The sequence below is a fragment of the Mirounga angustirostris genome, unplaced genomic scaffold, assembly GCF_029215605.1.
Source record: "Mirounga angustirostris isolate CCGP_5_RB_7025 unplaced genomic scaffold, mMirAng1.0.hap1 SCAF_5, whole genome shotgun sequence".
In the NCBI taxonomy this organism is placed as follows: domain Eukaryota; kingdom Metazoa; phylum Chordata; class Mammalia; order Carnivora; family Phocidae; genus Mirounga; species Mirounga angustirostris.
The window spans coordinates 57,200,981-57,228,679 of record NW_026991713.1 but is presented as its reverse complement, the minus strand read 5'-3'; the positions used below and the strand labels follow the sequence as shown (position 1 = coordinate 57,228,679).

General features: G+C 44.0%; 1 protein-coding gene across 28 annotated transcripts in view; it reads right to left on the bottom strand.

Moving 5' to 3' along the window:
- The window catches only part of LOC123843600 (SH3 and cysteine-rich domain-containing protein 3), a 167,671-nt gene that overhangs the window by 17,466 nt on the left and 122,506 nt on the right, over positions 1-27,699 (bottom strand). For 18 of the 28 annotated variants that reach the window (XR_010411492.1, XM_064591036.1, XM_064591037.1 and 15 more), the window contains 17 exons: positions 26,707-26,793; positions 25,849-25,975; positions 24,878-24,956; positions 24,126-24,185; positions 23,426-23,566; positions 22,897-23,005; positions 20,074-20,169; positions 17,178-17,209; positions 17,026-17,079; positions 12,612-12,844; positions 10,563-10,729; positions 6,619-6,720; positions 4,461-4,703; positions 3,797-3,923; positions 3,375-3,535; positions 2,745-2,899; positions 1,497-1,597 (listed from right to left, as the gene is read on the bottom strand). Coding sequence is in view for 27 of the 28 variants with exons in the window: in XM_064591036.1 (XP_064447106.1) it covers positions 1,497-1,597; positions 2,745-2,899; positions 3,375-3,535; positions 3,797-3,923; positions 4,461-4,703; positions 6,619-6,720; positions 10,563-10,729; positions 12,612-12,844; positions 17,026-17,079; positions 17,178-17,209; positions 20,074-20,169; positions 22,897-23,005; positions 23,426-23,566; positions 24,126-24,185; positions 24,878-24,956; positions 25,849-25,975; positions 26,707-26,793 (2,074 nt within the window). In the remaining variant the exon portion in view is untranslated. The remainder of the gene's footprint in view (positions 1-1,496; positions 1,598-2,744; positions 2,900-3,374; positions 3,536-3,796; positions 3,924-4,460; positions 4,704-6,618; positions 6,721-10,562; positions 10,730-12,611; positions 12,845-17,025; positions 17,080-17,177; positions 17,210-20,073; positions 20,170-22,896; positions 23,006-23,425; positions 23,567-24,125; positions 24,186-24,877; positions 24,957-25,848; positions 25,976-26,706; positions 26,794-27,699) is intronic. The other 10 variants (XM_064591048.1, XM_064591033.1, XM_064591047.1 and 7 more) reach the window with 10 other exon arrangements.

The window sequence follows — 27,699 nt, the reverse complement described above, 5'->3', positions numbered from 1 at the left end:
TAGGTAGTGAAAAATTCTTCTCACTTGCTTTGTTTCTAAGACCTTGTACTTGAAGATGAAGAGATACAACCACAGAGACCCAATACATACACTGAGATACCACTAAGGATTCACATAAAAATGCACATACAAGTATACCCATATGCACATGCACACACTTGTTTTAACAAACAGGAGAGAAAATGCCCTGCAGGAGCAAGAACCACCAGAGGCTACAGTGGTTCTTGGAGCTGGTTTCTACAATTTCCATATCCCACTGGGAATTTCAAGGTCAAGTGCCCCCGGCGGACAGTAGGAGAAACAGCTAGAGAGACCAGTAATGTAATAAAGGGTAAAGGCTGTTGAATTTAAAACCTCTCAGCCTGTGAGAGAGCCATGTTTGGTCTGGATGAAGGGAGAAGTCATTGCTCCTTGAAGGTAAGAACTGATCATGTCTTATGAGCAAGATTAATTCTGGAATCCATTCCACAGCATCTAACACAGAGTGCAAAAACTCCTAGGTGAAAATCTTATTTCTAAAATGGGGAAAACTGTCAAAATATTTCCCTCTCACCAGAAGAGGGCACTCTGATATTCCCACAACAGAGGGAAATGGGGATGGCTGGAGACTGCATTAAGACGTCCTCCACTGGAGAACCCCCGAAGTTGCTTTAGCTGCAGTGTAATGCTGTGCCAGGGTGAGGTGAAAGGGCGACAAACAAGGGTAGCTGTACTTGGTGTGTTGGGAGAATTCCTGGCAAAGGCAGAAAGTGAGACGCTGCATGGCATCAGCCTATTCACGGGACAGCTGCCCCTTCAAAGCAAGCCTTTAGCTATTGAACATGATAGCCATTTATTTCCCACTGGAGGGAAAGGAACAGAGTACAGAGACCTGTTGGAAGTATGATATTGAGGGTGCAGGATGGTTATGAAAAGGCAAAAGACCCAAGTTCAAGGTCTAGGATCGTGACCTCAGGCAAGTCATTTATCCTCTTTGAGTCTTAAATCTTGTCTTCACAGAGTTGTGCTGAGAATTAAAATGATACAATGTATGTGAGCACATATGAAAAACTGCCAAACAAATCTAAGATATGACTTAAAAAGCATTTTATCAGCCTCCCTCACACTCCCAACAGAAAAGTAAAGCTGTCTATAGGAAGAATGAGTGCAGGAGACAGAGGTAAGCACTTCATGTCTCAAAGGCATGTGAGTGGTGAGCGTAATGCTGGATACAGGGAGGAAAAAAAAAATAAGAAAGAAAGAAAACAAGGAACCCAATCAAGGATGTGGCTTCCCAGGGATGGAGATAGGGCAACCAGCCTTACCTCTCAAGAGGTCAACTTCAGCACCCCTGGAAAACACCAGTCAGGACTCTGATCTTTCCTCGTGGTGGTGTTACAGCTGGGGACAGAGCCAATCCCTGAACCCTCTTGTCATTCCCAGCTCTAGAGCACAAATCCTTCAGCAGTGTTTGCTCTTGCCGGTACCCAACACCTCCCAATTCTTTATCCTCTTACCTGAGTACTGCTGTGGCATCTGTGGTGGACTGCAGGGAGAGGGAGACTGAGGCATCTGGTACTGCTCAGAGCCGGGAGGTTGCAGAAACCCCACAGAAGGGCTGGGGGATGGAGAAGAGAGTAGTGTTAAAGTGGGAGAGGGAGGAGCACAGCTCCTGGCAAACAGCTGCTGCTTGCCGGGCCTCCCCTGTGGGAAGCAGAGGCAGCAGCCAGTCATTCCCAGACCAATTTGCCATGCAATTTCTAAAATCACTCATCAGTTCAAAGTTAATTATATATATTTGTACTTGATCATCTTTCAATTAGGAAGCTGCTAATCAGTGCTACAGATGGAATGTTAGTGACACAGGCTCTTTCTTCCCAACAGTGTTGAAACACCAGACACATACACGTGCGCACACACACACACACACACACACGTTCTGAGAAACACGAAGTGCCAGAAACAGGCACACAGTGCCAGAGAGAGATGGATAAAACAGAACTAAGGAGATGTCTGATTTAGGATATTTACACAATGGCAAACAGAGTTACCTAAAGACAAAGGGGGAATCCCCGCCCCAATACTCAAGATAACATGGAGACATACACACAAAAAGAGAAGTAAACATACACACTTCAAGCAACACAGAAATACATACAAGTAGGCCCAGACTTGACTTCTAGTTCCAGCTCTACTTCTAACTAGCTGGTTGACTTTGGGTAAGTTTCTTAATCTCCCTAGCTGGAATTTCCTCATTTATAAAAGGGAGAAAAATAAAACAAGGGGAGTGGACTAAATATTTCTAAGGTGGCTTCTACCTCTAAAATTCTATCAGCTATGACATATACTAATATATATATAAATAGACATACAGAAATAGACCATCTGAGATTCATCCATGGATATAAACAGAGGTACATAGGAAAATTTACATATATATGTATATATACATATATATATACACTCCAAATTGCTTCTTTTAATGATGAGCAGTCTCTATCCCATAATTCTAAATCCCATTGATAAGAAAAACAAAACACTGGGGACATCATAAAGCCTCTGTCTCTGGAGTACGAATTTTTTTCTGCTGATGAGCTCTTATTCAAATGTCAAAACAACAAGGAGAAAAGAAGAATGAACTCCCTCACATTCTACCTGCTTTAGGGCACCACTGGAATCTTTACCCCTGTCTTTCTTTTCTTAGGTCAGTGGAAAGCTGCTGAAGGTCTATGGGAGATGTGCCCCGACTCTCTGGGAGTCCTCACCTCGTACCGTTCTGCTGAGCCGGTGGGATCACGCTGTAGTACACCGGTACGCCCCCTGCTGGGAGGCCCCCTTGCACAGATTGGCTCGCAGGGACCAGCATGGGTTGCTGGAAAGGCGGCTGGACCACATTTTGCGAGTCATTACCCACTGGGACCTGGGTAGAGATAAGAAGAGAATGACCACTTGTACTCCCAATGAGCTCATCCAGAGAATGGCCAAATAAGTCATCACTACACCAGGACACTGACTTCCTTCCCTACCTGTAGAGACTCCTCCTACTCTCCTCATCTGCCTAAATAAAATGTGTACAGAGCTTTCTGCACTTCCCTCTTCTCCAAACACCTCTCTCGGGCATCTGATGTAGAGAAAGGAGCCTGACTTCCTTTAGATCCTACTTTTCTGGGCCATATACTCATTTGCATGGCTGAATAAAGACCAAACAATTTAAATAAAGACAATCTTCTCAGACTCTCTGGGCTTTCTCTCAGAGGAAAAACACCTACAAATTCTAGGGGGAAAGTGAACAGTATTTTAGTGTTGGAGTTGTCACACTGGATGATGTGGGAGACTGTCTTCCTTTTCCTCATCCCAAGGACTGGGTGATCTTTCCCAGTGCAGAATGCACCCACTTGGTAAGAAGGCAGTGGAGTGTACTGAACCACCAGGCCTTGCATCTGGCCCCCCATGCTGCTCCTCTGGTTGCTGAGCAGGCCCTGGTTCTGTGGCTGCTGGACCCCAATCATGCCTTGGTAAGCCGCCTGCTGCTGGTTAGGCATCATGGGCTGTAAACCTAGGGACGGGCAAGGCAGAAAAGATATTAGCATGGTCTCAATAATGTTTAGGAGGTTACACTCTCTCAGTAATTTTCCTTCTCCTGTCTATTTTACCTTTTCTTTTTCTGGAGATCCTGGGTCCCTCTTGGAACTAATCATTCCTGTTGCCTTTTTTTTTTTTTTTTTAACAAGGAAGGTACTTCTCTCTGAGAAAGAGAGGGCACCTTCCACTGCCCTTCCTCTATTTACTGCCTCCCTACCCCAGCAGTTCCTCTTACCAGGCTGCTGGGATGGCTGAGGCAGCTGTTGACCACGTTGGGGGCTGTAGGCCACCGGGTGAGAGAGAGGTCGATATTGCTGGTTGGAGTTAGGATACTGTCCAGGGGCATAGTAAGAAACCTGGATCTATGGTGAGAGGAAACAGATATGTGAGAGGCTCCCTTAAATTCAACCCCAACATCCCCAACTATTAAATGCATCAGGGTATGGGCGCCTGGGTGGCTTAGTCAGTTAAGCATCTGACTCTTGATTTCAGCTCAAGTCATGATCTCAGGGTTGTGAGATCGAACCCTGAATTGGGCTCTGCGCTCAGCAAAGAGTCGGCTTGAGATTCTTTCTCTCCCTCTACCTCACCCCCCTCCCCAAATAAATAAATATTTAAATCCATAAATGCATCAGGGTCAAAGGCCAGAAATCTGTAAATAGAGATGTCTGGACCTGCAATTGCAGCATTAATATACAAGTTTGAAACAGAACAGGAATGATTTATGTTATGCAGAAGGATGACCTTCTGACTAGAAAGACAACTCTCAAGTGCAAGGTGGGGAAATGGAAGTGGGGACAGGTATCTCCTCTGATCTATCTAAACTAGACGAAGAAAGGAGGATTATAACAGTGGACAAATTGAATTAGTAATTTAAGCTGGGAGCCCATGCTGCTCACCTGTTGAGGGGGCTGCATATAGCCCTGGGGCGGCAGGACTTGCTGAGTAGGTGGCGCATGGCTAGAAGGGGAATAGTTGGACGTGGGGAGGGGCTGTCCCGTAGAAGCCATGATGAAGCTAGTCTGCTGAGGATGCTGGGAGATAAGTGGGGGCTGGAACAGAGCTGAGGATGGGTCAGCTGCTTCAGTAGAACCTTGGCGGCTAAGGCTCATTTGTCCAAAGGGGTTGCTGAGGTCATCTGCCTGTTGAGACAGCAAGGGAGACTTGAGGACTCAGGTCATATCAAGCCCCCTGTATCTGGCTTCAACACAAAGACAGATAGACAGAAATAGCAACCCTCTCTACAGCCTTCTTTACTTACACCAGTTTGGGATACTCCTGCATCCATTCCCTGGGAGGCACTTTTTAGCCCTAAGCCTCTAACATGTGGTGTTTTAAACTGCTGTGAACTACGGGCGCCTGACTGGCTCAGTCTCTGGAGCATGTGACTCTTGATCTCAGGGTTGTGAGTTCGAGCCCCACATTGGGTGTAGAGATATTTAAAAATAAAACTTAAAAAAAAATTGCTATTAACTGAACAGGTGTTTGAAGCCTAACTCCAGAATCAGACTCCTCACCACATATGAGATAACAATGGCCACTGTGACTATGACCTCTATCAGAATTAGTCTTGGAGAGATGGGAGCAACAACACAACTTTCTGTATATATAGAAAAGACAGGACAAACTAATTAGGGCTAAAAAAAAAAAAAAGATTGTAAGTCCTTCTCCATTTCCTGTCTTCCTCATGTCTCCAACCATACAAAAGGCTCTATGTTGCCATAGATCCTGTTTTTATAATAAAGGACCTAGATAACACCTTGAGTGGACTAGGGATGGCTAGGTTCATGTGGCTCCCCAGCTCTGCCTATGTAGCGGAAGGACTGGTGGGCTTCCCCTCCTGCTGCTTATCTCCTTATTCCCTCCTCTCGAGGTCATTTCCACCTCTGTTCTCTGACACTTGCCTAGAGTTCTCCTGCCCTTCAGGAACCAATTCCAATTCTCACCTCTGAAAGGAGGCCAGGTTGAGTGGCTGAGCTGGAGGGCAAGGAGAGTGACAGGCTAGTCTGTAATTGCCTCCTCTCTCAGCTCTCTTCTCTAAGCAGCAAGAGGGATGGATGGTGTTCCGCCTCTCACTTATATGATGATAGGTCAGAATTTGTTAGCCTCCCCGTTTCTTCTGCTTCCTGGATGGTAATTCTCTCTCTCTCTCTCTCTCACACACACACACACACACGCACGCACACGCACACGCTAGAGCAGGACTTCTTATGAAAAACAAACTAGTAGAAACAAAAGACAATGCTTTCCTGTGGTTTCACTTAATTTTCAGGAATCTGATCTTCAAGTTAGCTGTTTTGCTACCTTAGTGGGCAGGAATAGATGACAAGAGGACTGGACTGCAGATTATTCTGAGGTCCACATTCCAGAGCTTTTCAGAATGGAGATGAGAGTTGGAAGGAAAGAGGGGATTCCAGTGAAAAATCAGACCATGTGATTCACACACACACACAACCAGGGCTCTCATAACCATGATAGGAGTTATCAACTATGAGGTAAATCAGGTCTTCCCAGGATTTGTAGTCAGGGTACAAACAATTGAAACAGCATGTTCTATGCAGTGGAAGTGGCTATTTTTAATATAAAATAACACAGTAAGACAGAGGAACATTTTAAGTTTTTACCAGTAATGGCAGAGAAATCTGCAATTGTGTTTTTATCTTCGAAGGAAATTATAGAAAACCATCCTATACAGGATAAACTGGGTTCTGGGAGTTCATACCTGTCCAGAAAGGAGATGAGATGAAGGATGCACACAGAAGAGCGATGAGGAGCCCAGGTTAGAGCCAACATCCAATTTTGTCCCCCTCCTGAAACTCAGGGGAACTCAGTGCTCCTCTCTGTCTTATATTTAGGCATCTTTGATGCCTGAAATGCTGTGACGAGGCCACTAGAATGGACTATAGCTCAGCCTGTGCTAGCCCTTTGCTCAAGAAGAAACACCTTTTAACACGGCCTTCCAGAAAGTGCAACTGCTTTGTCCCAGATGGACCCCACAGACATACCACAGATACAGGCCACACATGGACATTACAAAAAGGGGAACGGAGTTTATACCATGTTGTACTGCTGGGGCGGAGAGACTGGCAGAAGGACTTGGGGACAGGAGCCTGGAGAGAACTGAACAGGCTGCGGAGAGGGCTGCAGAGCCGGGACTGGCTGTGGACCAGCAGAGAGGCATGTGGACAGGGAAGAGAAAAGGGAGGTACAGGGAGAGGAAGGGGGAGGGGAGCAGAGGCGGGGAGGGAAAGGGGAGGAACAACAAGGTTAATCATAAAAAAAAAAAAATGTCACATGAATAGCGAGGCTGCTGAGCAGACTAGAGAGCAAGCCCTAGATAGCTTGCGGCTTCTGCATCTCTGACAAATAAGCAATCTCTCCTATGAGGAGAGACCCATGGCAGCGCACACTCCACCCCGTTAGCTACTCAGAGCTCAGCAGCTGTTGTGAGCAATCTTAGGACTCTCAGAGCCAGTGTCTGCAGCCTGATTCCAAACACAGCTTTTCCCAAAGCATTTTTTCTGAACACACGATTCCTGGGGAGCATGATCGTAACCCTCCTTGAATGCCCACTTGAGCAGGGATTCCTGCTTCTGTAGGAGAGGTTATCCAAGGTCTGGCTCAGCTTTCCCAGCCAAGCCCCTGATTTCACACCACAGCTCTCCTGGAGGAAGTGTTCATTCACAAGGATCGTCTCCCTCCCGAGGGTAGGGAAGGAAAAAACAGCCAGTCCACGCCTGGTTCCACCTACTTCCTCCTGCTTCATGATTGTTCTGTGCTCCTCCAGGCTGTGAGGGCAGTATGAAAAATGCCCCCATAAGCAAACAGGGAGGGATTTGGAATAAAATATAAATAGCTTCACTGTAGCTTTTGTTCCTTCAGTCCCTCCACTAGCCTCAAGCAGGAAGATTTGTTTATGAGGAACATGATGTGTTCTAAAGCAACTAATGGGAAGTTCTTTTTTCTCTCTCTTTTTCTCCTCCAGCCATTTCAATCACCTCTCCTGGAGAATCGGTTCTCCAGCCATAGCCCCTGGTGGTAGATGGGGTGGGAGAAAGGAGAGAGGCTAGGAAGGCCGGGGGGGGGGGGGGGGGGGAATGGATACCATTTATATACACCGTCTCATTTACATACGTATCTCATTACAGACTCTCAATAATCCATAGGGAGAGGTGATAACTTGTATTTGCAGTTAGGATAGTAAGGCTCAGAGGAATTCAATCACACGTGCAGGAGCACACAGCTAATGCAGCTGAGCTGGGATGGGAACCTACCTCTACCTCACACATATTCTTTCTACTCCACTCTGACAGTAGGGAGCAGGCAAAGGAAGAAGTTAAACAGAATTATACAAACATGTTTTTGTTTGTATGATTCTCCTCCCTCCTTTCAAATTTAGAAGTATGGGGGCCCAAGGTGTCAATATCATCTCTTGGCAAATACCTCTGGGGAGACCCTTTCACAAAGGGGACTAATAGTTCTGGAGGCAGAATCTGGGAATTAGGAGCCCTCCAAAACAGAGAATGCTCCTGTTACCTGGATTAAATAAAATATAAGTCATCTTGGTTAGGAAAAAGTTACTGAGAATCCACTGCGTGACCTTGGGGGAGATGTTGCAGCACCTGTGATAAACTTCCAGCTCTCCTGGCATACCCAGTGTCTGTGAGCCATTTCAAATATAACTGTTGCCCAGGCTGCTCTGCATGAGCTACTTGTGCTGGTAGCTTTTAAACCCATTTTCTATTATCCTAATCCTTTTCTTTCTCTTGGGGGAGGATCTGCTGTGCTTCAGGTCTTATATCCTCTGGAGGGGGAGGGGTAGCCATAGGTATAGCTGCCTGTTTCTTCACATTTGTGAGTTCTGAGGAAAAAGGGGGAAGAAATGATGCTCTCTTAGGCCTCTTCCTACTGAGGAAGGGTAGTGGTAAAAGTAGGTGTCTCCGTGCTATTTTTAAGTTCTTCCACCACTATCCTCAGCTACAGTTCTCAAAGAATCTCAAACTCCAGGGCTAGGGAACTTTGTAAAACCATGGGGAAGCCAAACACTGGCCCTGAGGGCTTTGACTGCCACCTGCTGGTGAATTTAGATCACTGGCTCCTGGTTGCCTGACTAGACTCCCAGAGGGCTCCTCCTCAAGAGATCCACGCCACCTTAGGTAAATAGGGCAAAAGGTAGCCACTGGTCCTTTAATCCTCAGCCTCATCCGTTGGTTTCATGTGTTCTACTGACACATGACAGGGAGGTCTGCTCTGCCATCAGAAGCCTGCCAAGAAGGGAAAGTTTAGCACAGTTTAGCCATCACTGTCCCCAGGCCTGTTGCAAATGCCTCTTGCTACAAATTTCTGAGGGAACAGAATCTCTGTAACGAATAATGCTCCTCTGTCTCCAATTTACAGGTCCTAACCTAGTACTGGACATCTTGCAGGAGATCAGTCAATACCCATGACCTATCCACTGACCCTCGTGATCCAGAAGCAGGGCCAGAATGAGTAAAAGTTTGGGATTTAGGGCCAGTCACCCAGACACTCTAAAATTCTTTCAGCCCCAAATGGTTATTCTTGTTATCTCTTTATTCTCTTCCCACTCTTGTTGTCTGTTTCTAGATATGGATGGATGGAAGGAGGAGGCAGATGAAGACCAAGAAGGAGAAAAGGGAGCAAAACTACATTAAATTACACACATCCTAGAAAATGCAAACAAATACTGGGACCGTAGACAAGTGAGGGACGCACAGAAACACAGTAGAGATAGCCAGAAAGAGAGAGAGGCATACCCACTTATAGGTCTGAATGAAGACCCATCAGGGAAAGCACATACACATGTCACACTTCAGTATGGAGCGAGGTAAGCTGGTAAGAATGGGACTTAATGAGGTAGATGGTGGTAGAACCAGAACAAAAGTCAGGACTATAGAGAAACTGATTTAGGGGCCAAGATAAAGGCCTGGAATGATCTGCATGTAGGTTACATTAAGACACAAAGCAGGGAAGCAGGGTGTCCCAGATCATCAAAATATCAGAATGGGGTAGTATTGGCCACCCTTCCCCACTCGTTCCTGGGGAATGAGTGTCTGCGATTTGCTTGTTCTACCTACAGAAGAGACAGATCTGAGGCCAAGCTGCACTAATAGAGCACAGAGGTGAGGGAGCCTGGGAGCTGAAATGAGAAAAACTGCAGCAGCAGAGTGCAGACGTGGGCTTCCCGACTAGCAGAGAGCGCCACCAGAGATACTCCAGGACAGAGGATGGGCTCCACTCATGGGCAGCTCTACTCATGGAAAAAAGAGTAAGTGAAGACCTCAGCACAGCTCTCCTCAGAGTATTAAGGAGACTTAAGCCTAGAACGCTAACGTTCCAGTTTAGAATAGGGACTGATTCTGATGCTGATGACTTGCATGACCTCCACAGAAACAAAACTTCACCAAAACCCTACTTGGTATCAACCTCTATCAGTCCAGCAACACAAGGAGAAAGAGCTCTTTTCTGGCACGGGAAACAAAGACAACTTTGGGAGGGTTTGTGCCTTATGGCATATGTATGGCAGGGGTCTCGAGTATATTTCCTTTCCTCAAACCCCAACTCATAAATATGTGTTTATGGCTCAACAGTCACATGAACACATTCAGTCAGTTATGGTGGGAGCTGTGATCTCTTCAAGCTCCATATATGGACACAGTGAACAAAATCGCCTCGCTAATTACACAGGACATCGAGGGAGATGAGGTACAGCAGAAGTGTGGAATGGGGTAAAAGATCCCACTGGCAGTTCTCAGGAAGAAGAAACAGAAAGCAATAAGCCCCCAGGCTGACTCTAAGAGCACTTTAGCCAAACCCTTGCCCTTACGCCTCTCTCCCCACAGCTTACAAACCAGAAACGGAGGAGGGAATGGCAGGCTTCCAACAGATCTTTCCTGCCACCCACAGCACAACAGACATGACTGTACTTCCAGAGCTCGCTTGAATCGGAGCGGAGGGGGCTCTGGCACTGAGTGGTGACTCACCTGTGAGATCATGTGATTATTCAAAGGTGGCTGTTGCTGAGGCGTGGGTGGGAGAGCAGGAAGTTGCGGCTGCTGCGGCTGCTGCTGGCCAGTACAAGGGAGAAGGCCCCGGACGGACTGGGATGAGGTGACCTGGTTGCACACTTCTGGGGCACCTAGTGCCATACCTAAGGCAAAGAGGAGACCCACCAAGAGTTGTAAGCACCAGGCATGATCATGCTACCCTTGGAGATGCAGGGCTCTCCTCCTTCCCTGCTGCTTCTCCTCACTTCCCTTCTGTCCATTCCCCCACTGTCTTGGGAAGATCCATGCATGAGCACAGACGCACTTCAGCTGCCCTGCTGATGGGAGTCTTCATCTTAGCAGGTTTCTCCTCCCCAGGGACAGTAAATACCTTGCCCGTCGATGTTGGATTTCAGAATGGAACGAAATGTGAGGCTGCCAAGGCACCTCCTCTAAAGAGCCTAGAATCTGTCCATCATGACTAAACAGCTGAAAACATGAATGTTTGCTTCCTGGGAAGGTGCAGATTCCTAGTCCCTTAAGAGACCTATCTTCTCTCTGATTTCTTTCCAACTTGCAGCATTTCATAAAAGTTGCTGAGAAGGCAACCTTGCCTCTCCAAGCACTTGCCTGTGCACACACATAAGCACAACTGTCACCCAACTCTTCTCCCCATTTCCAGCCTCTCCAAGCCATGCACGCATTCACATAAAATACTTTTACTGACTATCTGCTATGTGCTGGGCATTGTATAATGAACTGAGAACACAAAGGTGAAGAGAACACAGTCCTTGCCATTAAGCAGCACAGGATCTTCAGACAGGAGATGGACACGCACACGATTACAATCTATCTGGTAAGGATAAGGGATGCATCAGTGATATGGACTAAGCTGTGTGGCAGCAAGGCTGAGGAAGGAGTAACTCACTTAAAGAGGAAATGGGAGGAGAAATGGATTTAAATGGTGAAGAGAAGGCTTGTCAGACCAAGAGGGGATGAAGTTAATACCATATTCAACCAATGGCTAGAGAGCAAGAGGAAGAAGGATATCTGGAAGTAAGACGAAGTGGCAAACCGGGGTCAGGAAGAAATGCTGCATTAAGTCATTCGGGTTAGATTATGCAGGGAATGCAGAAACATGAACATTTTTAAAGAGAGGACTGACATGATTAGATCTATGTTTTGGATTGATAAACTGGCTCTAAAAAGGGCTGAGGATGGAGCAGGGAAACCAGCTTGGGGACTAGTATCATAATGAAATAAAAGAACACAAAGGCCCAGATAAAGGCAGAGGCAGTGGGTTAGAGAAGAGGTAACAGAGAAGGGCAGCAGAGACCTAACACAGGCAAAATCTTCACGACTACTGAGGTCTTCTGAGGACAAGACCTACAGAACTTCTGGGATGAGAGGCAAGAATTCTTTAGAGGCGGAAGGAGGGTGAAATAGAGGCCCACTGGGTATAAAGAGCTAAGTACCCCCTGTTAAGAGCACAACAGGAATAACGGAGAAGTTTACACAGCACGTCAGGAGAGCTGAAGGGTGGTTACAGGCCTGGCATGTGGAACACAGGCTCCTTCTCAGTGACTGGGCTCCAGAGAAGCAGCCACAGCATTTCTTGCGGTTCTGGCTTACTGGTCACTACCAAGTGATTATAAACAGCTGAACTCCAAGGCTTTCTTCTGCGCTACCAACCCTCTACAATCTCAGAGGTTACAGAAAGCAAGCAGTATCATTCTTATCTTAGTATATAACTTGAACTTGGGCTGACAGGGATGCCAAACCTTGTTCAGAAATAAGATAAAATAATCGAATCCCAATCTTTTGTTTGTTCGTTTCCAATTAGGAAAGAAGGTCTGAAAGAAAATGAGAGAGGGGACTCAAAAGAACAATGGATCCAAGAAAGCAAATTTTTCCTCATCTGGCTATGTTAGTTTTCCAGGACACTATACTGGGAGAACGTTTTGTTAGAAGTAAACATCAGTGATGTTTTGCAGAAAACAAGCAAGAAATGATGAGCATGACACTGAAGGACAGAAGCTGTAGTACCTGGCCTGGAGATCCTTCCTGCACTGCCACCTTTACTGCTCCCGATGCTGTCCCCTCGGGTGAGGATAGAGATGCCACTGAAGCTGCTGGCTTTGGTGACAGGGGGCCGCATGCTCCGGACAGAGCCGTCAGAGTCTGTGCTGCTCCACGGCCGTGGCTCCAGGGATTTGAGTTCGCTGTCTGTGCTGCTCTGGCGGCTGCTTGAGGTTCGGCTCAGCCCCTCACGGTTCCCCCTGTAGAGACCACAGTGGTCAGAGCACCCCCCACCTACCACTTCAGCAGAAGAGCTAGGAGAGAGTTCATTTCTATTCTTTCAGTAACAAAGAAGGGGTAAGGGTTGGGAGGAGGATGGACATTGATTTGTTAGTTGGCTGGCCAACCAAGATTTGCTGAGAGCAGACAGAACAAGATCCAGTACAGTAACAAGGAACACAGAGGCAAATCTGGAAGACAGTGCATTGGCAACTAATTCAATATCAGACCAGAGGTGGCCAGGAAACCATATACATGATGCTGAGATTGGCTGTGGTCTTTTCCCCTGCCCCCGCAGGGATCCCACACATGCAGGAGATAGTGGGGAGCAGAGGGGTACCACCCTCTTCTAGGAGTTCTTAAAACAAAAGGACTCCTAGAAGTTCCTATTGTGGGAAGGCAGAGGTAGCCAAGATATGGATAAATAATATAGGTCTTCCACATAACATGTGCCAAAGCCAGCAGAGGTACCACTTTTCCAGAGGTGGGAAGAGGAGTAGAGTAGATTAATGGGGCACTCTGGAAAACACAGTCTGACAGTCTGAAATTGACCCAACCTGTTCGTGGAAATTCTGCGTTGGTATCTGGGAACAACTGGTTCCAGGGTCTCTAAGGGCTACAATCTTCAACATGATCAAGCAAATATGCCCTTGGGACCCAGGATGGCAAGGAGCAGGGGGCTGGCTGTGCCTAGGTGCCGCCATATTAACAACCCTTATTGCCCTAGGCAAAGCACAAAGCTATTGAGAAAAGAGACTTCTCTCTTAATTTTGCTCTGGAAACATCAGGGTTATCCTGATGCTGTAATTACTGCCTAATGATTATAAACAGTTGTACTTAAGACAGATGGGGTTGACCTAAAACCCCTATGTCTTAATGAGCCCTTAGTGCTTCTTAATCAATAAGCAACCAAGAACCAGGAATTCTCCTTTCATATCTCCCACCCCCAACAACTACTGACCTAAAGAAACTAAATGACAACAATTACAAAGATTTTGGTATATATACTGGGATGCAGGTGAGCAAAAATCATAGTAGCTTGGGCTCCCCTCTTTTCACCACCATCCCGTCTAAAGCAAATAGAAAACCCCATCCCAATCCCCTTAGCTTCAAAGATACTAGGCTCGGGGTTATTCTAATAAAGAAAGGTAATTTTCTTTTGAGAGTAACATTAAATAAAATACCTTTCTTTATTGGAGAATATCTGCTCCAAAGGTTACTGTAGGGAAAATGGGCAAAATAAAAGCTAGGGTCACTATTTTAGTTTTTAGTCAAGCCAATCACAGTGGGCTAAAAACAAACAAACCAGAAGAGCTAGTTAGGGACATGCTAATTCTTCTCAGAATCCCAAGTAGATGTATATATAACCTCAGTGCTTCTCTCTCTATAGTTAAGAGAACTGGAAAATATTCCTGTCTCCTTAAAACCTTATCCCTCTCTCTTAGGAATGTCAAAAGTGGAATGGGAAACAAAGAAAGAAATGTAAATCAGGGACTCTTCAGAAACAGAACCAGACCTGACGAGAGAGCCAAGAGCTCTGACTCAATGGCCAAAGGCAAGTCTACTGAGGGGACTCAATAGAGATGTGTCTGTTTCTGGGTTAGGGGACAGAGCAGTGGCAATGGATGAAGCTGCTCATTAGATAATAATTAGAACCTGAATTTTACAAGACAAGTCCTAATAGACTTTTATACCTAAATCAAACACAGCACTATCTATTAGGACAATTTTGCCATTTACTTTGTCTTTCTACAGGAGGTAAACAGTGAATGAGTCAACTTTAAACCAAACACCCTGGGAAGCTTGAGCCAAAGTAGCAGTGCTTCTGTACTCCTTCTGTACTCATTAGGTTCCCCCAAGACAGTGATGGCCCAAGTGTTGAAAATGTGGCTAGTATGATGATCTAACCTCAGTTAGTACAGTACACCAAGAGTTAGAGAATCTAAGTTGAGTCTTGGCCAAGAAAGAGATCCATTTTCCTTCTCTACAACTAAACCTAATCCCTAGCCATGTCTTTCCACTTCACTAAACATATGGCAACTAGGGAAACCTCCTAGACTCAGTTCTAAGCACTGGACTGGGGTATGTATGTGTGTTGGAGATATGGGGGTACAGGACAGAGAACATTCACACTTTATACTCCTATAAAATCAAAGTTGACTCAGTTCTCACAAGTAGATTTATGCTCGTGAAAAGTTCAGTTTATTGGGTCTGGGGAATGGGTAGGCAGGCCTGTGTAAGAAGCAATGGTAAATGTCAGTAATGGCTTATTTGTCAATAGAATAGAATCTTCCAAAGAACTGGGAAGTTGCCCTAGTTATTGCCAATGTGGATGATGGAATGTGGTGTATCAGTATTTGTTTCACACACTTGGGGAGAAAGGTACAAAGCAGTTAGAGAAGACCAGCTTCTCATCACTAGAATTCTGAACTAGTACCCAAAGAGAAGAAGTTGCCCCCTTGAGGGTCCATGGTACTGCATTTTAGATGACCTAGATCTTTAACCAACACTTAGTATGGAAAGCAGCAGCTTAAAGGCGGTCTGGAGAGGAGAGGGCTGCACCTGCTTACTAGATCCCTGGAGCTGTTTGATGTAGTCTGATGCTCCACAGCACTAATGGGCATCATTCTTACCAGCGAATGCGATAAATGAGGGCTCCGAATGGAGGACTCAGAGAGGAAGGGGTGATGTTTGTAGAGAGCTGGTCTGGTGCACGGTGAAAGAACACCAGACAGAGAGAGAGTCAGTCCCAGTTTTGCCACTAAGAGCCATGTCAACTTGGGTTAGCTACTTAGTTTCTCTGCTTTCGTTTTCTTACATGTAAACCAGTTTACCAAATCAGGACACTGAGAGGTCTAAATCAGATACAGTAATACTTTGGCAACCGTAAAGCCCTGTGCATTAGCATATGCATAGAAGTTAGTTTAAAACTGTTTATTACAGGATTCTGGGATGATTTATGATCCTGAAGTATACAATATGGAATAGGGATTTTTTTTTTTAAAGGGGAACTCTATCTCAACCATCATGAACAGGGCAGAGCCCTCACTGCCTAAGGGCTTTCGGATGGACTTCAGGGTGGGATGGTCTAGGAGAAAGAGTTCAGAGATATGGAAAAGGAGGTAATGCCCCATTCCAAGAATGAGAAATCTTGCAACTCAAATATCTACATGGTTTGACTAGCTTTAGAAAGGACACAGGGGGAAGGGACAACTGAGGTACTGGAAATGAGAGCTCTAACTAATCTCAGTTAATAAGTTCCTATCAAGCTTAGGATTCAAAAAGAGATAAGCCCTTTGGAAAGGGTTGGACCTGAATCCTAGTACTGAATACTCAGGTTTTCTCTACTCCATAGTTTTTCTATTGGTAAAATGGGAAGAATGTACTTAAAATGAGTTGGTGCCAGATAGGATCCTAATGAAGTGCTTCTCTTACCACCGCCTTCTGTAATCCTCTGGAGTGGGACTGAGAAAATCAAATGAAAGGGAGATTCTCGTGACTGCTTCGTGGAACATGGAGAATATTAGGCCCGAAGAAGTTTAATATAGCAGCTTTCACCCATGTCAACAGCAAGTCATGGACAGTCATAAAAAAAAAAAAGACGTGTTCTATGTCCATGCTAAGGCAGACAAGTATTTTTCTGAGGCCATCTTACAGATTACATTGTCCCAGAGAGAAAACTACAGACAGAGATGTTTGTGTTTTTATATGTGTGTGTGCGTACTATTCTTTCTTAAAGATATAAAACATTCCCTACGCTGGGTCAGGGATAAGCTCTTCACATCTTTCATAGATTCAGAAAAGATAGCCAGAAGATACCCATTCTTTTACCTTGATATAAATACATGTTGAAATCCTCCCCAAATGCCCAATTCCAGCAAACTTTTGGAAAAGAGCAGTACCTATCCCAGACATACCTATCTGGTCCCCTTCACCACCTATCCATGACTTAAAATGAAATCAGCAACAACAAAAATAAAGTCATTGAGCAGGAGCCATTTCTCTTTTAATGGGGAAAAATACCCAATGTTGCAAAAACCACAAGTTGAATTATTCTGCAAGCAGCCATGCATGGAGCAAACTCACTCCGCTGAAAAGATTACAGCAAAATAAACAAAAACAAAAACAAAAACAAGGAGAGATATAGATCACACAGAGGTACCTAAAAATCTGCCTTCTCTTGTGAGAGCTAGAAGAAAAGGCTTCTTTGGAGAGTCTGTTGGTTAACATCAAAGAAAAGCATCATTACAGGATTATATTAACCTCACTGACAAAGCTCAATGAGAAGCAGGGAACATGCTAAGTGGTACTAACCTGATGTCATTTAGATATCCGTTCTGGCCAGTCTAGGTGAAGGGGAGAAAACGGAAAATAACTTATAAGAAAACAGCATGGCATAACCGAAAAGGGTGTCCGTGATGCTATGAATACCCAAGGTCCTCAAACCAAGCTCACCCCCCAACAGGGAGAGAGGGAGCAGGGACAGGATGACCCACACCCACACACCCAATCTGACCTCTCACCTTTAGTGGGAAAGAGCATTCAGTGTTTTTAGCCTTCCCACAGAGTGTTTAAAAAGAGACACTGATATGGAAAGGAGGAAGAGGAAAGTTTGAACCTATTATTTCCTTTTTAGTTGTAAATTTATTCTCTCTAGAGGTAAGCTGAGCATAATAATTGCTGTGCTTAGTCCTACAGAGTATGATCAACGGAAGGGCAAAGGGAGACAAGAGAAAGACATTTAGTTTTTTTGGAAGTCATCCTCAGTGACTATTCCATTTCTATCCTCCACACTGGCCAAAATGAAAGACATTCTGACCTGACCTGAGACCCAAGGAGAGTAAGAAATTGGGGAAGCAGGTACTTTTTGGAGCCTAGAAAAAAGGAAAGAATTAAAAGCCCAAAACAATCCTTTTGGGGGATCATTTCCTGACAAAGCCACTGAGCTGAGTGAAGTGAGCATTATGATGCACTCCCAAGCCTTCGAAAAAGGCCCCCGGAGTGTCCAGCTGCTGAGCAGAGTGGGCTCCACAAAGAGCAGAGCCTACACGGGGCAGCTCAGGCTCAGAGAAGGCTGCGGTGGCAGCATTTCCATCCAAACACCCTTCTTGTCACCTCCCTTTCTTGTTGGCCTGCCTCTTCCTCCCGTCCGCCCCAACCTACAGTTCCACCCTTCACCAGCTCCCTCTGCCTGGGCAGCTTCCTCTCCACACTGGAATCTCTGGATTTTGGTGGGCTTTGACCATATTTCCTTGTCTAGACCTTCTGAGATTCCTGATGCCTCTAACATAGCAAGAGTTAGGAAGTGCTGAAATGAAAAGTGGTAAATCCGCAAGGATTTAACAAAGGATACATATATTAGTAGAGGCTTGAGAGACTAGAAATCAGGAGAAAAAAAGGAGAGAAGAGCTAATTGGGATTTTGTTACAGCTGTAAACAGGTATGTTCCAGTGTTGTTCCTAATTAGCCGCAATACCTTATTAAAAGTTACTTCTGTTTTCAGAGTACCCATGGCTTCGCGAATGGCGGGCACAGTGGGACAGTCATTTACCATGCATGAGTGAAGCAGAGTAGCACATCACAGATAGCTATGCTATGATGTCACTGGTACTTCCTAATCTAAAGTGCCCAGAGCAGAGCAAGCTATGGAGAGGTGGTTTACTTTAGGGGTCAAGAGCATGGTCTCTGGAGCCAGACTGCTTTGCTTGAGTTCATGTATCAACCTAAGATTACTTAACCTTTCTATGCCTTAGACCCTCATTTCTAAAATGAGGAAAATATCGCAACCTACCTCAGAGACCTAGTGTGAGGATTAAATAATTTATGCAAAATGCTAAGAACAGTGTCTGAAAGATAGTAAGCAGTATATAGATGTTTGTTATTATCATCCACCAACCTGCTCTGTCCACAACTTAAGGTCATTGCCGGCCACAGCCATGTACAAGTGACCTCTCTCCTCTCATTCCACACAACTGGTTCGCAGGTAAAGGTAGAGAACCCTCTTTGAGCTATGGTTGGATAATTTGGAGGACAGATTTTTTTCTGACTCAGAATCACAGTCTATATAACAGAAGCTAAGATGATTCCTTCTCCTTGGACTTTGGGCCAGGAGGTTAGTTGTGTATCTCTCCCCAGGGAGGATCCTTGGAACACTTGGGTCTCCTGAGACAATGGAACAAGTTCATAGAGGAGTTCAGTTATCTTGAAGTCAGAGAAAATATTTTTCTGAACTAGGTGATGATGGAAAGAGAAATGTATTTTTTGTCTTGCTGATGGAGGGGAGAGTGGGGAAATGAGAGGAGAGTAGTGTTCATCAAAGTATACTGATCAGAACTGGCCATCTTTTGACTACAAAGGGAGGCTGGCTCTTTTTCCTTTGTTAATTTGACTGTAAGATAGTGCTGCTACCCAGATCCTACGTTTTTCTGGAGATCTGTTCCTCTCTTGCTTATCTACAGCCTTTCCTGAATTTCTGCTATACTTCTCTTTAGTCTTGTTAGGCAAAGGCCACCAAATACAGGGGTACCAAGTATATTTAATATGGCCCACAATTCTTAAGAATAAAGTTGCCTAAAATGATCATGTTTCCTTTTGGCCCACAGACTCCATCCTATTCTAAGAAGCAAGGCAGGAAATATAGGAAGAAAGAGACTTCCTGTTCAGATAGAGACTGGAGGGAATAGTAAGTGGTACCCTCTGTGCATGTGGAATGTGGATCTCAGAGAATGGATGCCAGACCTGTGCTCTAACAACCACCAACATATCCTAAAAATGAGGCTGGCCAAACAAGATGGATGTATATAGGCTGTGTGGACACTAAGTCTTCCACTGAGAAGCAAAGATGCCTAAAATGGATAGTGGAAGTGAAAGAGGGTAAAGGGGAAAAGGGATTGACAGGCAAGAGTCAGGGCCCTTCCATAAGCCCTGCCAAAACCATTTCTATTTTCAGTCTAATCATATCTACCAAATTCAGCCATTCCATTTGTTCTCTTTGTATGCCATATAGCAAAATGTATTAAAAATAATACAAATAAAAATCTGCAGCTTCCCAGTTAGCCACATTTAATTTGAGAGACCAAACTGGGGCTGGCTGATGTTGGTTAAAAAAAAAGACAACAACAAAACATTTATGGAGGGTTCATTCCAATCACAGTTCCAAAGATTAAGAGCTAAAAGCTATGGGCTGACAACTCTCAGAAGCTACACTTACCTCTCGGGCAAATATTCTCTCTCGGACCCTTTGATATTCCTCCTCTCTCTCTTCTATTGACTTGCTCCTCCTTCCATCCTGCAATGGAACTCTGATCTAGATCGATGAGCAGAATTAAGCTAGTTAAGTTCTCCTCGTACTGCAAGCTCACTGCACACCAGCAAGGAAGAGAAACCGGGAGAGTTTATAGTTGCCATCAAAAAAATGGAAAAAAAAAAAGAAATAAAATTTCCAGTGTCGGACAGGTTTCACTGGGTACATCTGACCATGCAGTTTGGGAGATCAGGTTTTCTGGATGATTGGAACCTCTTTATCTCCCCACCCCCACCCAGTGTGTCAAGAACAACTATTTATAAGGATTGGGTTGCTTCCTTATAGTAATCAGATACTAAGGATCAAGAGAATAGCCCAGGGAATAAACAACATTGCTTTGGAGGGAAAGAAAGGGATAGGAGGAAGCTAGAGAGGGAGAAGAAACAAGTATTTAGCAGAGCTGAATGTAGAGAAGAGTTTTACCGAACTAGCACCTGATATTACCCCTTCTTTACTCACTAATGCTATGGCCTGAAGACCCAAGTCACACACAGCTCAGCAAAGAGGGCCTTGGGAATGAAATCCAAGTGAAGCTAACCTAAAAGCTTAAGCACTGTTTCTCATCTTAACTTCAGCCTTTGGAGGGAGGGAAAGAGATAGAAATTACAGAGATAGAGAAGAAAGAGAACAGAGCAACACAAAGAGGGAAAGAGAAAGAAAAGGAGAATAGAACAGAAGGAAGGATGGACAGGGAAAGGAAGAGACAAATTAAGGTATGGTGGAAGGAGGAGAGAGAGAGAGTGATAGAAAGGGAAAAGAAGGAAATGCAGGATAGAGAACCTTAAATTCTCTGAAAACTACAGAGAGGTGATGAGGGACAGCTGGGCAGATCACCACCTCTGGCTAGCCTACCGCCCCACTCTCCATCATGGTTTTTCTCTCTTGGCCTGTGAGTTGTGAGCACTGTCCCGGGTAGGGTGTACACAGTGTCCTTTTCCATACTGCTCTTGAAGGCAAGATGCTCTGAGGGAGATAGCCCATCAAATGAATGTCATCAGGTATGAAAGATTCTGACCTTCAACCCAGAGGCTCTGAAAGCTTCTGATGAAGCAGCCACGGAGGCCGCTGCTCTAAGCTGCTCTTCCTGACCCTCACCAGAGGCAGGCATAACTTTAGGAGTATCAACTTTTGACTAGATTTAATTCTCACTAGACTTAAGAACCTAAATCCTACTAAATGTCCATTTATAAATCCCATTCCAAGAAGATGTAGGACCTCAAGTGCCCCTAACACTAGTGAGCCAGTGACAGAGTAGCAAGAGCATAATGGGCTTTGAGGTCCCAGGCAGAATCTCAGCTCTCCACTTCTGAGTAATGTTATTTCAGGCAAGTAACTTAACACCTCTTAGCCTCAGTTTTCTTATATTTAAAGTGGAGCTAATAACCCTACCTACACTGGGTTGTGGAGACGATTAAAAGAGATAATGCACATAATGTGTTTAGAACAGAGTCTAGTTCAGGGAAAACACTCAACAGAAATAACAATTACTGTATTTATTATTAATATCATAGACAGAAAATGCATAAAGCCTACCCTACTATGGATCGAGCCTGAAGCTGAGAGATGAAAAGTTCATAATATGGACAGATTCCACTCCGCCCCAATGTGTCTCTAGGCCTGAATAATTCCTGATCCACAGAAAAAGGGTTTTGGGAAAATGGAGAGAAGGGCATCAGGATGGAAAGGCTCTTTCTTGTTTTTTAAATTTTGTCTTTTGTATGTTTGTTTTCAATCAGACCCAGCGTGGTTTGTCCACAAAAGGTAATGGCATTTTTCTCAAAAGGACTCCCTCAAATACTCAAGTAGCAAGCAGGAAAAGTCCTGGTCTCAAGACCATACAATATCCCAAGAAAACTAATTTTGACTCTGGAGGTAAGATATTATTACAGTTATCATTAATTAGCAAGACTAATATTGGCTCTACCCAACCATGTTCTTCAAACCTTAATCCTGGTTCTCTACCTAACCTCCTTTGGAGGTCAAGCAGAAGCTGGCTGGATCTAAACCCTGTATTTGGCTGGGAAAACTAATCCCTAAAAAAAACCTTACTATCTGAAGGGCAGGCTAGAAGTCAGGGCAACAGCCAGGCCCATGAGTGAAGGGATGGGGCAGATTGTTCACTTCTTATTCCCACAGGAATGGATTAAAAAGGGGATACTGCCTGAGACTCCCAGCATCAAATGTCAAATTAACTCACTCACCTTGGTAGAAGGAGTTGGGAAAAGAACAAGGAGTTTGCAGAAAGGGATCAGAAACATCTTTATAAGTGGGTATATTACATCACAACTTTGCCAGTCCAAGGCTAGCCCTGAGCTAGGATAAGACAGAAGTGGGATAAAGTAGCTTTTGGTGGTTCCCAAAGAAATTCCTAACTATTAAAGAAAAAAAGAATGAAGCCGTCAGCTGAATCAAGGCTGAAGCAGGGAGGGACCTTGCTTTGTCCCAAAATGACATGAGTTAGAAGTCAGTGGCAGAACCAGGGAGTTCTAGGCCAAATGAGAAAACCCAGCAAAACTCAGCACCATGTCTCTCTGGGGCTAGGAGGGCAGCATTCAGTTCAACAAGTGTAGTCAGTCCTCAACATTAAGCCAAAGCCAACTCAGTATAACTCAATGCAATTTTCCATACTAAGATGTTTTACATTTTCTTTATCCCACAAAAATTCTTCTCCCCTCCCAGTTTCTCTTACTGCAATCTCTCTGTATAAGCCCACCCCTTTCCATTCTTCACCTGGTTATCATCTCGGTCCATACTGGCATCATCTCTCTTGAGAATGAATCTCTGTTGAAATTCTGTATTCTTCTCATCCTTTATGTGTTCTGAGAATCTCTGTTCAGGGCTGGGGTTGGGAGAGAAACGTAGAAGGAAGGAAGGAAAAAGACGCTTTTGTTAGGAAGCAGACCTAATATAGCACTCTTAAATTCCACAATTTCCCTTCAGGGGATTTCTGGAGTCAGGCATCCAAAAAGTCACAATGAAATCCTCAAGGTCTATTCTTTATACATATACATATAAGTTGTCTTCTTCTGTCAGTTATACCTGTCCCATCAGTAAAGGTGAAGAGACGCCAGGGGCTAGTCTTCACAAAACACCAGTGCCTCTAAAATCTATCTCCAAGTCCTCACGAAGCATAGGAATTGATAACATAACCCTCCATTACTGTCTCCTCCCCGGAAAGGGGTATCTTGATTCTATACCTTCCTCTTCACCCCATAGGCTATCCCAGGGAAGTCTCCCAATCTGTGATCTCCTCCCTTACATTCTCGTGTTACTGGTTTTGTTGATGATGACAGCTTTTCCAGTTTGATCAACATTGTGGTCCATCCCAAAATAGGCAGCTACCCGGTGTAATAGCATCCGGTGATATGAGGTCATCTGAGGGAACTTTTTGAACTGGTTACTGAAGGGAAAGCAGGGGAAAAAATGAAATAAGGACAAACAACAGCAATAATTGCCAATTGTAATTTTTCTTGTAAGTGTCTAAAGTGGAGAATTTCTTAGGAGAAACAGACATGTTATAAGGAAGATAGATCCTTACTCAAATGGGAACCAAAAAGGTTCTCTCAGCTTCTTTATCTATAGCATTTTGTAGATCGCTCTGATGCACTACCCTCATTTAAGACTATTCCTTAAGCTCTAGGTCTCCCCCACCTGGATGATATTCTATAAAGAAAAAAGGGAGAAATTTAAGAATAACAAAATATGGGACAAGGGCTAGCTGCTAAAAAGATATCAATTCTTTTCAACTCCAGTCTATGCAATAACTTAAAAACCTCACTTGGTCACATACACTTTTTAATACATTCTGATCATTTCTCAACTCCTTTTGGTTCCCAGTGAGTAACTACTTCAAAATTCAGACTTTAAGGGAAATAAGAGGAATATCCTAAAATTGTACCTGAATTTCTTTTCAGTGCCCCCTCCCACCTCTAAACGTGTATTTCATTCAAGTAACTTACTTGTTGTCATTAATAAATTCCAGAATCTCCTGTTCTAATTTTAGCAGCATCATTCTGTCCCTGTTTAAAAAAAGATTAAACAAAACAAAACAAAAAGCAGCCCTCCCATAGACATTAAAAGCATTGAAACCTGCACACTACAGAAGCTGAAGAGGGGGATAGATCCAAACCCCAATAGCGGACAAAAACACAAAGGCTGCTGAGCCTCGCTGGCCTGTCTTACATTACTTTAAAAAAGAAAAACAATCAAGTATATATTTTGTATTACTTTAAAAAAGAAAAACAATCAAGTATACATTTTGCCTCTAAGGCAGGATTAGCTCCTAATCATGTACTTTGTTTTCCTTATCAGAAACCTAATTCTGTTGGCAGCCATATTCATTTAAACACATACTTTATACTTAAAATAAATCTAATCAGTAGTCTACATTCCATCTGGTTATTTATACAATTTTAAAAAAATTATGATTTAGCTTATGTATATAACAATTATTTTTCCCTCTATGCTTTTAAATGGTACTCCCAAGACTTCATATTTCTTTGTCTCTGCATTCTCCTTCCACAGATTTTTCTCAGCTCTTCTGAAAGCAGACACCCCAACAAGAAAGTACTCTGAATCCCTCACAGAGGGAAATGGTGGTCGGGGGTGAGCATCATAGATTTGAATAATGGAAAAATCCTGAGAAACTACTTGTCCTTTTAGGTATCCTGCTGTGTCCTACTATCCCCCTTCCATCAAATAATGTTTTTACCTTGGGTTCTTTTTCAGTGTATTTACAAGAAATTCATGTAGGTCTATTCCAGTGGAGTCTGTATATTCTTGGCTGGAGTCTAGAACCAACACAACAAAAGAAATTTAAAATAAATGAAACTGCCTTGTGTGAAATCTAATCCCAAGCAGAAACCCACAACCCAATCAGGAGAGATCACAGCAAAGTAAAATCAAACTTCAGGGGTTTTAGCTTAAAAACCAGAATGACACTTGATTTGCCAGGTCCCTTTCCCCTGCCAGATTCCCCATGACAGTGATGGAAGGTAGAATCTGGGTCATAGTGCTGTATTACACTGAGAAGCTACCTTACCATAATTATTTGCTGAATGTCCTGACCAAAGCAAAGCAGATTTTATTCAAGTTAAGGAAAATAAATTCCAGGTAAGAGCAGTCAGAACTGCATTTTCGAGAATCTCAGCAAACAGGTTCAAATGTTAACCATTTATTATTGATTTATAAAATCTTAATCCCAAGGTTGCCTTTTTTCCTCTCAACTATAATTTTTATGGACCAGGTCTTTTTGCTACCAGCCCAAGAGTTTAAAACCAAGGAGAACTTAATAATTAGATGCAAATCTGATTTTAAAAAATCACTCCCAGCATCCCAAAACCAAAATATAAATGGTATATGGAGGATCTGCTACTAGTGGTGACTCAAGTCACTACTTATTCCAGAGCAGAAATAAAATCAGCATTAACTACAATGTCCTCTTATAGGTAGTGCCAATGTTAACGGAATAGCTCTCTGCAGCATGTGAGCCTCTAAGGCAGGATTAGCTAAAGCATCAAAGAACGTAACCTAGTCAGACACCTCCCCAAGCAACCATAAAGTCAGCAGCACACTAGAAACTGTCGATCCAGTACGGTCAGTGGGTGCCAGGCTCCACGATGGAAGGAAAGGGCACTGCAGAGCCAGACCCCAGGACACACGAGAGGTGGGGAAAGTTCTCACCTCTAGAAAGCATCTTCCTTGGGACCTTTTCTTTGTTTTTGTCCTTGTCTTCCTTTTCAGAGACATCCTTTGTGGATTTTTCTTCCTCCTTGTCAGAGGGGCAACTGATGTGCAACTGAATTATATCCTTGGATAAGGGGTAAGAGGAACACAATCAAAGGGGAAATGGGATTTTAATTCTCCCACAGGATTTTACTCTCCCTTGAAATCTCAAAGAAGGGAAATCTTGGGTGGCAGCATTCTCTTACAGAAGAGAGTATTTTTTTTTAAAGATTTTATTTGACAGAGAGAGACAAAGCAAGAGAGGGAACACAAGCAGGCGGAGTGGGAGAGGGAGAAGCAGGCTTCCTGTGGAGCAGGGAGGCCGACACAGGGCTCGATCCCAGGACCCTGGGATCATGACCTGAGCCGAAGGCAGATGATTAACGACTGAGCCACCCAGATGCCCCAAGAAGAGAGTATTTTGTTAATTAAATTGTTTAAGCTTTTGTTCTACCAAAAGGGTAGAAGGCCAAGCCTTTTCTGCCAACAATCACAACCACTATATGGAGAGCTCAAGTTACACTGGCTGTTCTTGGCATAGGAACTGGATGGAAATGGTTCTAACCGCCAGAGGGAAGTGTGGGTGGGAAAACAAGATTCAGCCCCAGGATCTCCTTGTCTGCATCATCCCGGGTGGTCCAGGTGTGAAGGCCTATACTTCATGCTTTCACCATGCCCTGCTTTACTGCAACCACTTGTTCTGAAGTTCCTTCTACCCCGATTTCCAAGTCTAATGTTGATGCTGTGATTGTTACACTACAGTTTACCAAACAACTGCCAAACTCAAAGGTTATACTACTCTGATAAAGGACCTACCTGGGTTTCTAGTGGCCCATCAGCAAATGGGGCAGAGGACTCCTCACACACTGCCAGGCTGCGCACCAACTTCAGCTTGGAATTAGACTGGAAAAAAAAAAAAACCAAATATATACATTCCCTTGGTGGACATTCAGAAAGCTGCTTTTCACTGAATGAAGGGTATCCTCTTTGGCTCTGTTAGTTGCTGCTTCCATTAAGTAGGGTTTTTGTGTTGTTCTTTTTTTTCCCCCAAAGAGGACTTACTCACCAGTTCCTTATTTCCTTCAAAGATAATTTCCCTACTTACATTAGTAAACATAAAAACAAAATGGCTACTTTGAACAGATGATAGGAAAACCACTTCACTTAGCTCTTCCCCCTTTCTCTAGCCCATGTTCCAACTTCAGACCCAGAAGTTTACTGAAAATTCACAGTTGCAGAGCTTAGTAGACACTGGATTTAAGCATGAGAAGTCCTAGCTTCAACTCCTGCTTTTGTGCTCATGAGCTATGAGAGACCCTGAGCAAATTACCTGACCTCTCTGGGTCTCTGTTTTTCCTCAGTAAAATGGGGACAAAAACACTTAAAAGGATGACTTCTGAGAATTAGGTGACAAAAAGTATATAAACGTACATAGCATAAATAGTGCCTGGAGCACAGCAGACAATAAATGCTAAATGACTCTAAACCTGAGGTGGCAAGAGTGTGGAAAGAAGTGTCTAAGAAAAGAGCAAAGAGAAAGAAAACTTCCTAACATTTGGGATTTAATGTGGTAGGAAGCTAATACACTTGGTTTACTTTTGCTGGCTGGAGAATACCAAAAAAATCTGAAATCCACTTTGTAAATCATTGCTCTCCTAGGGATCCCCAAAGCCAAAAATTATAGAAATCTACCTATAAACATTTACTAAGAGTTCTTATAATAAAATCAAGATTTGCCATGAATACAACAGCATAAAACATGGCATGTGTTCCTGGTCGTGCAGTATAGTGAAAAGAACTTGCAAGTCT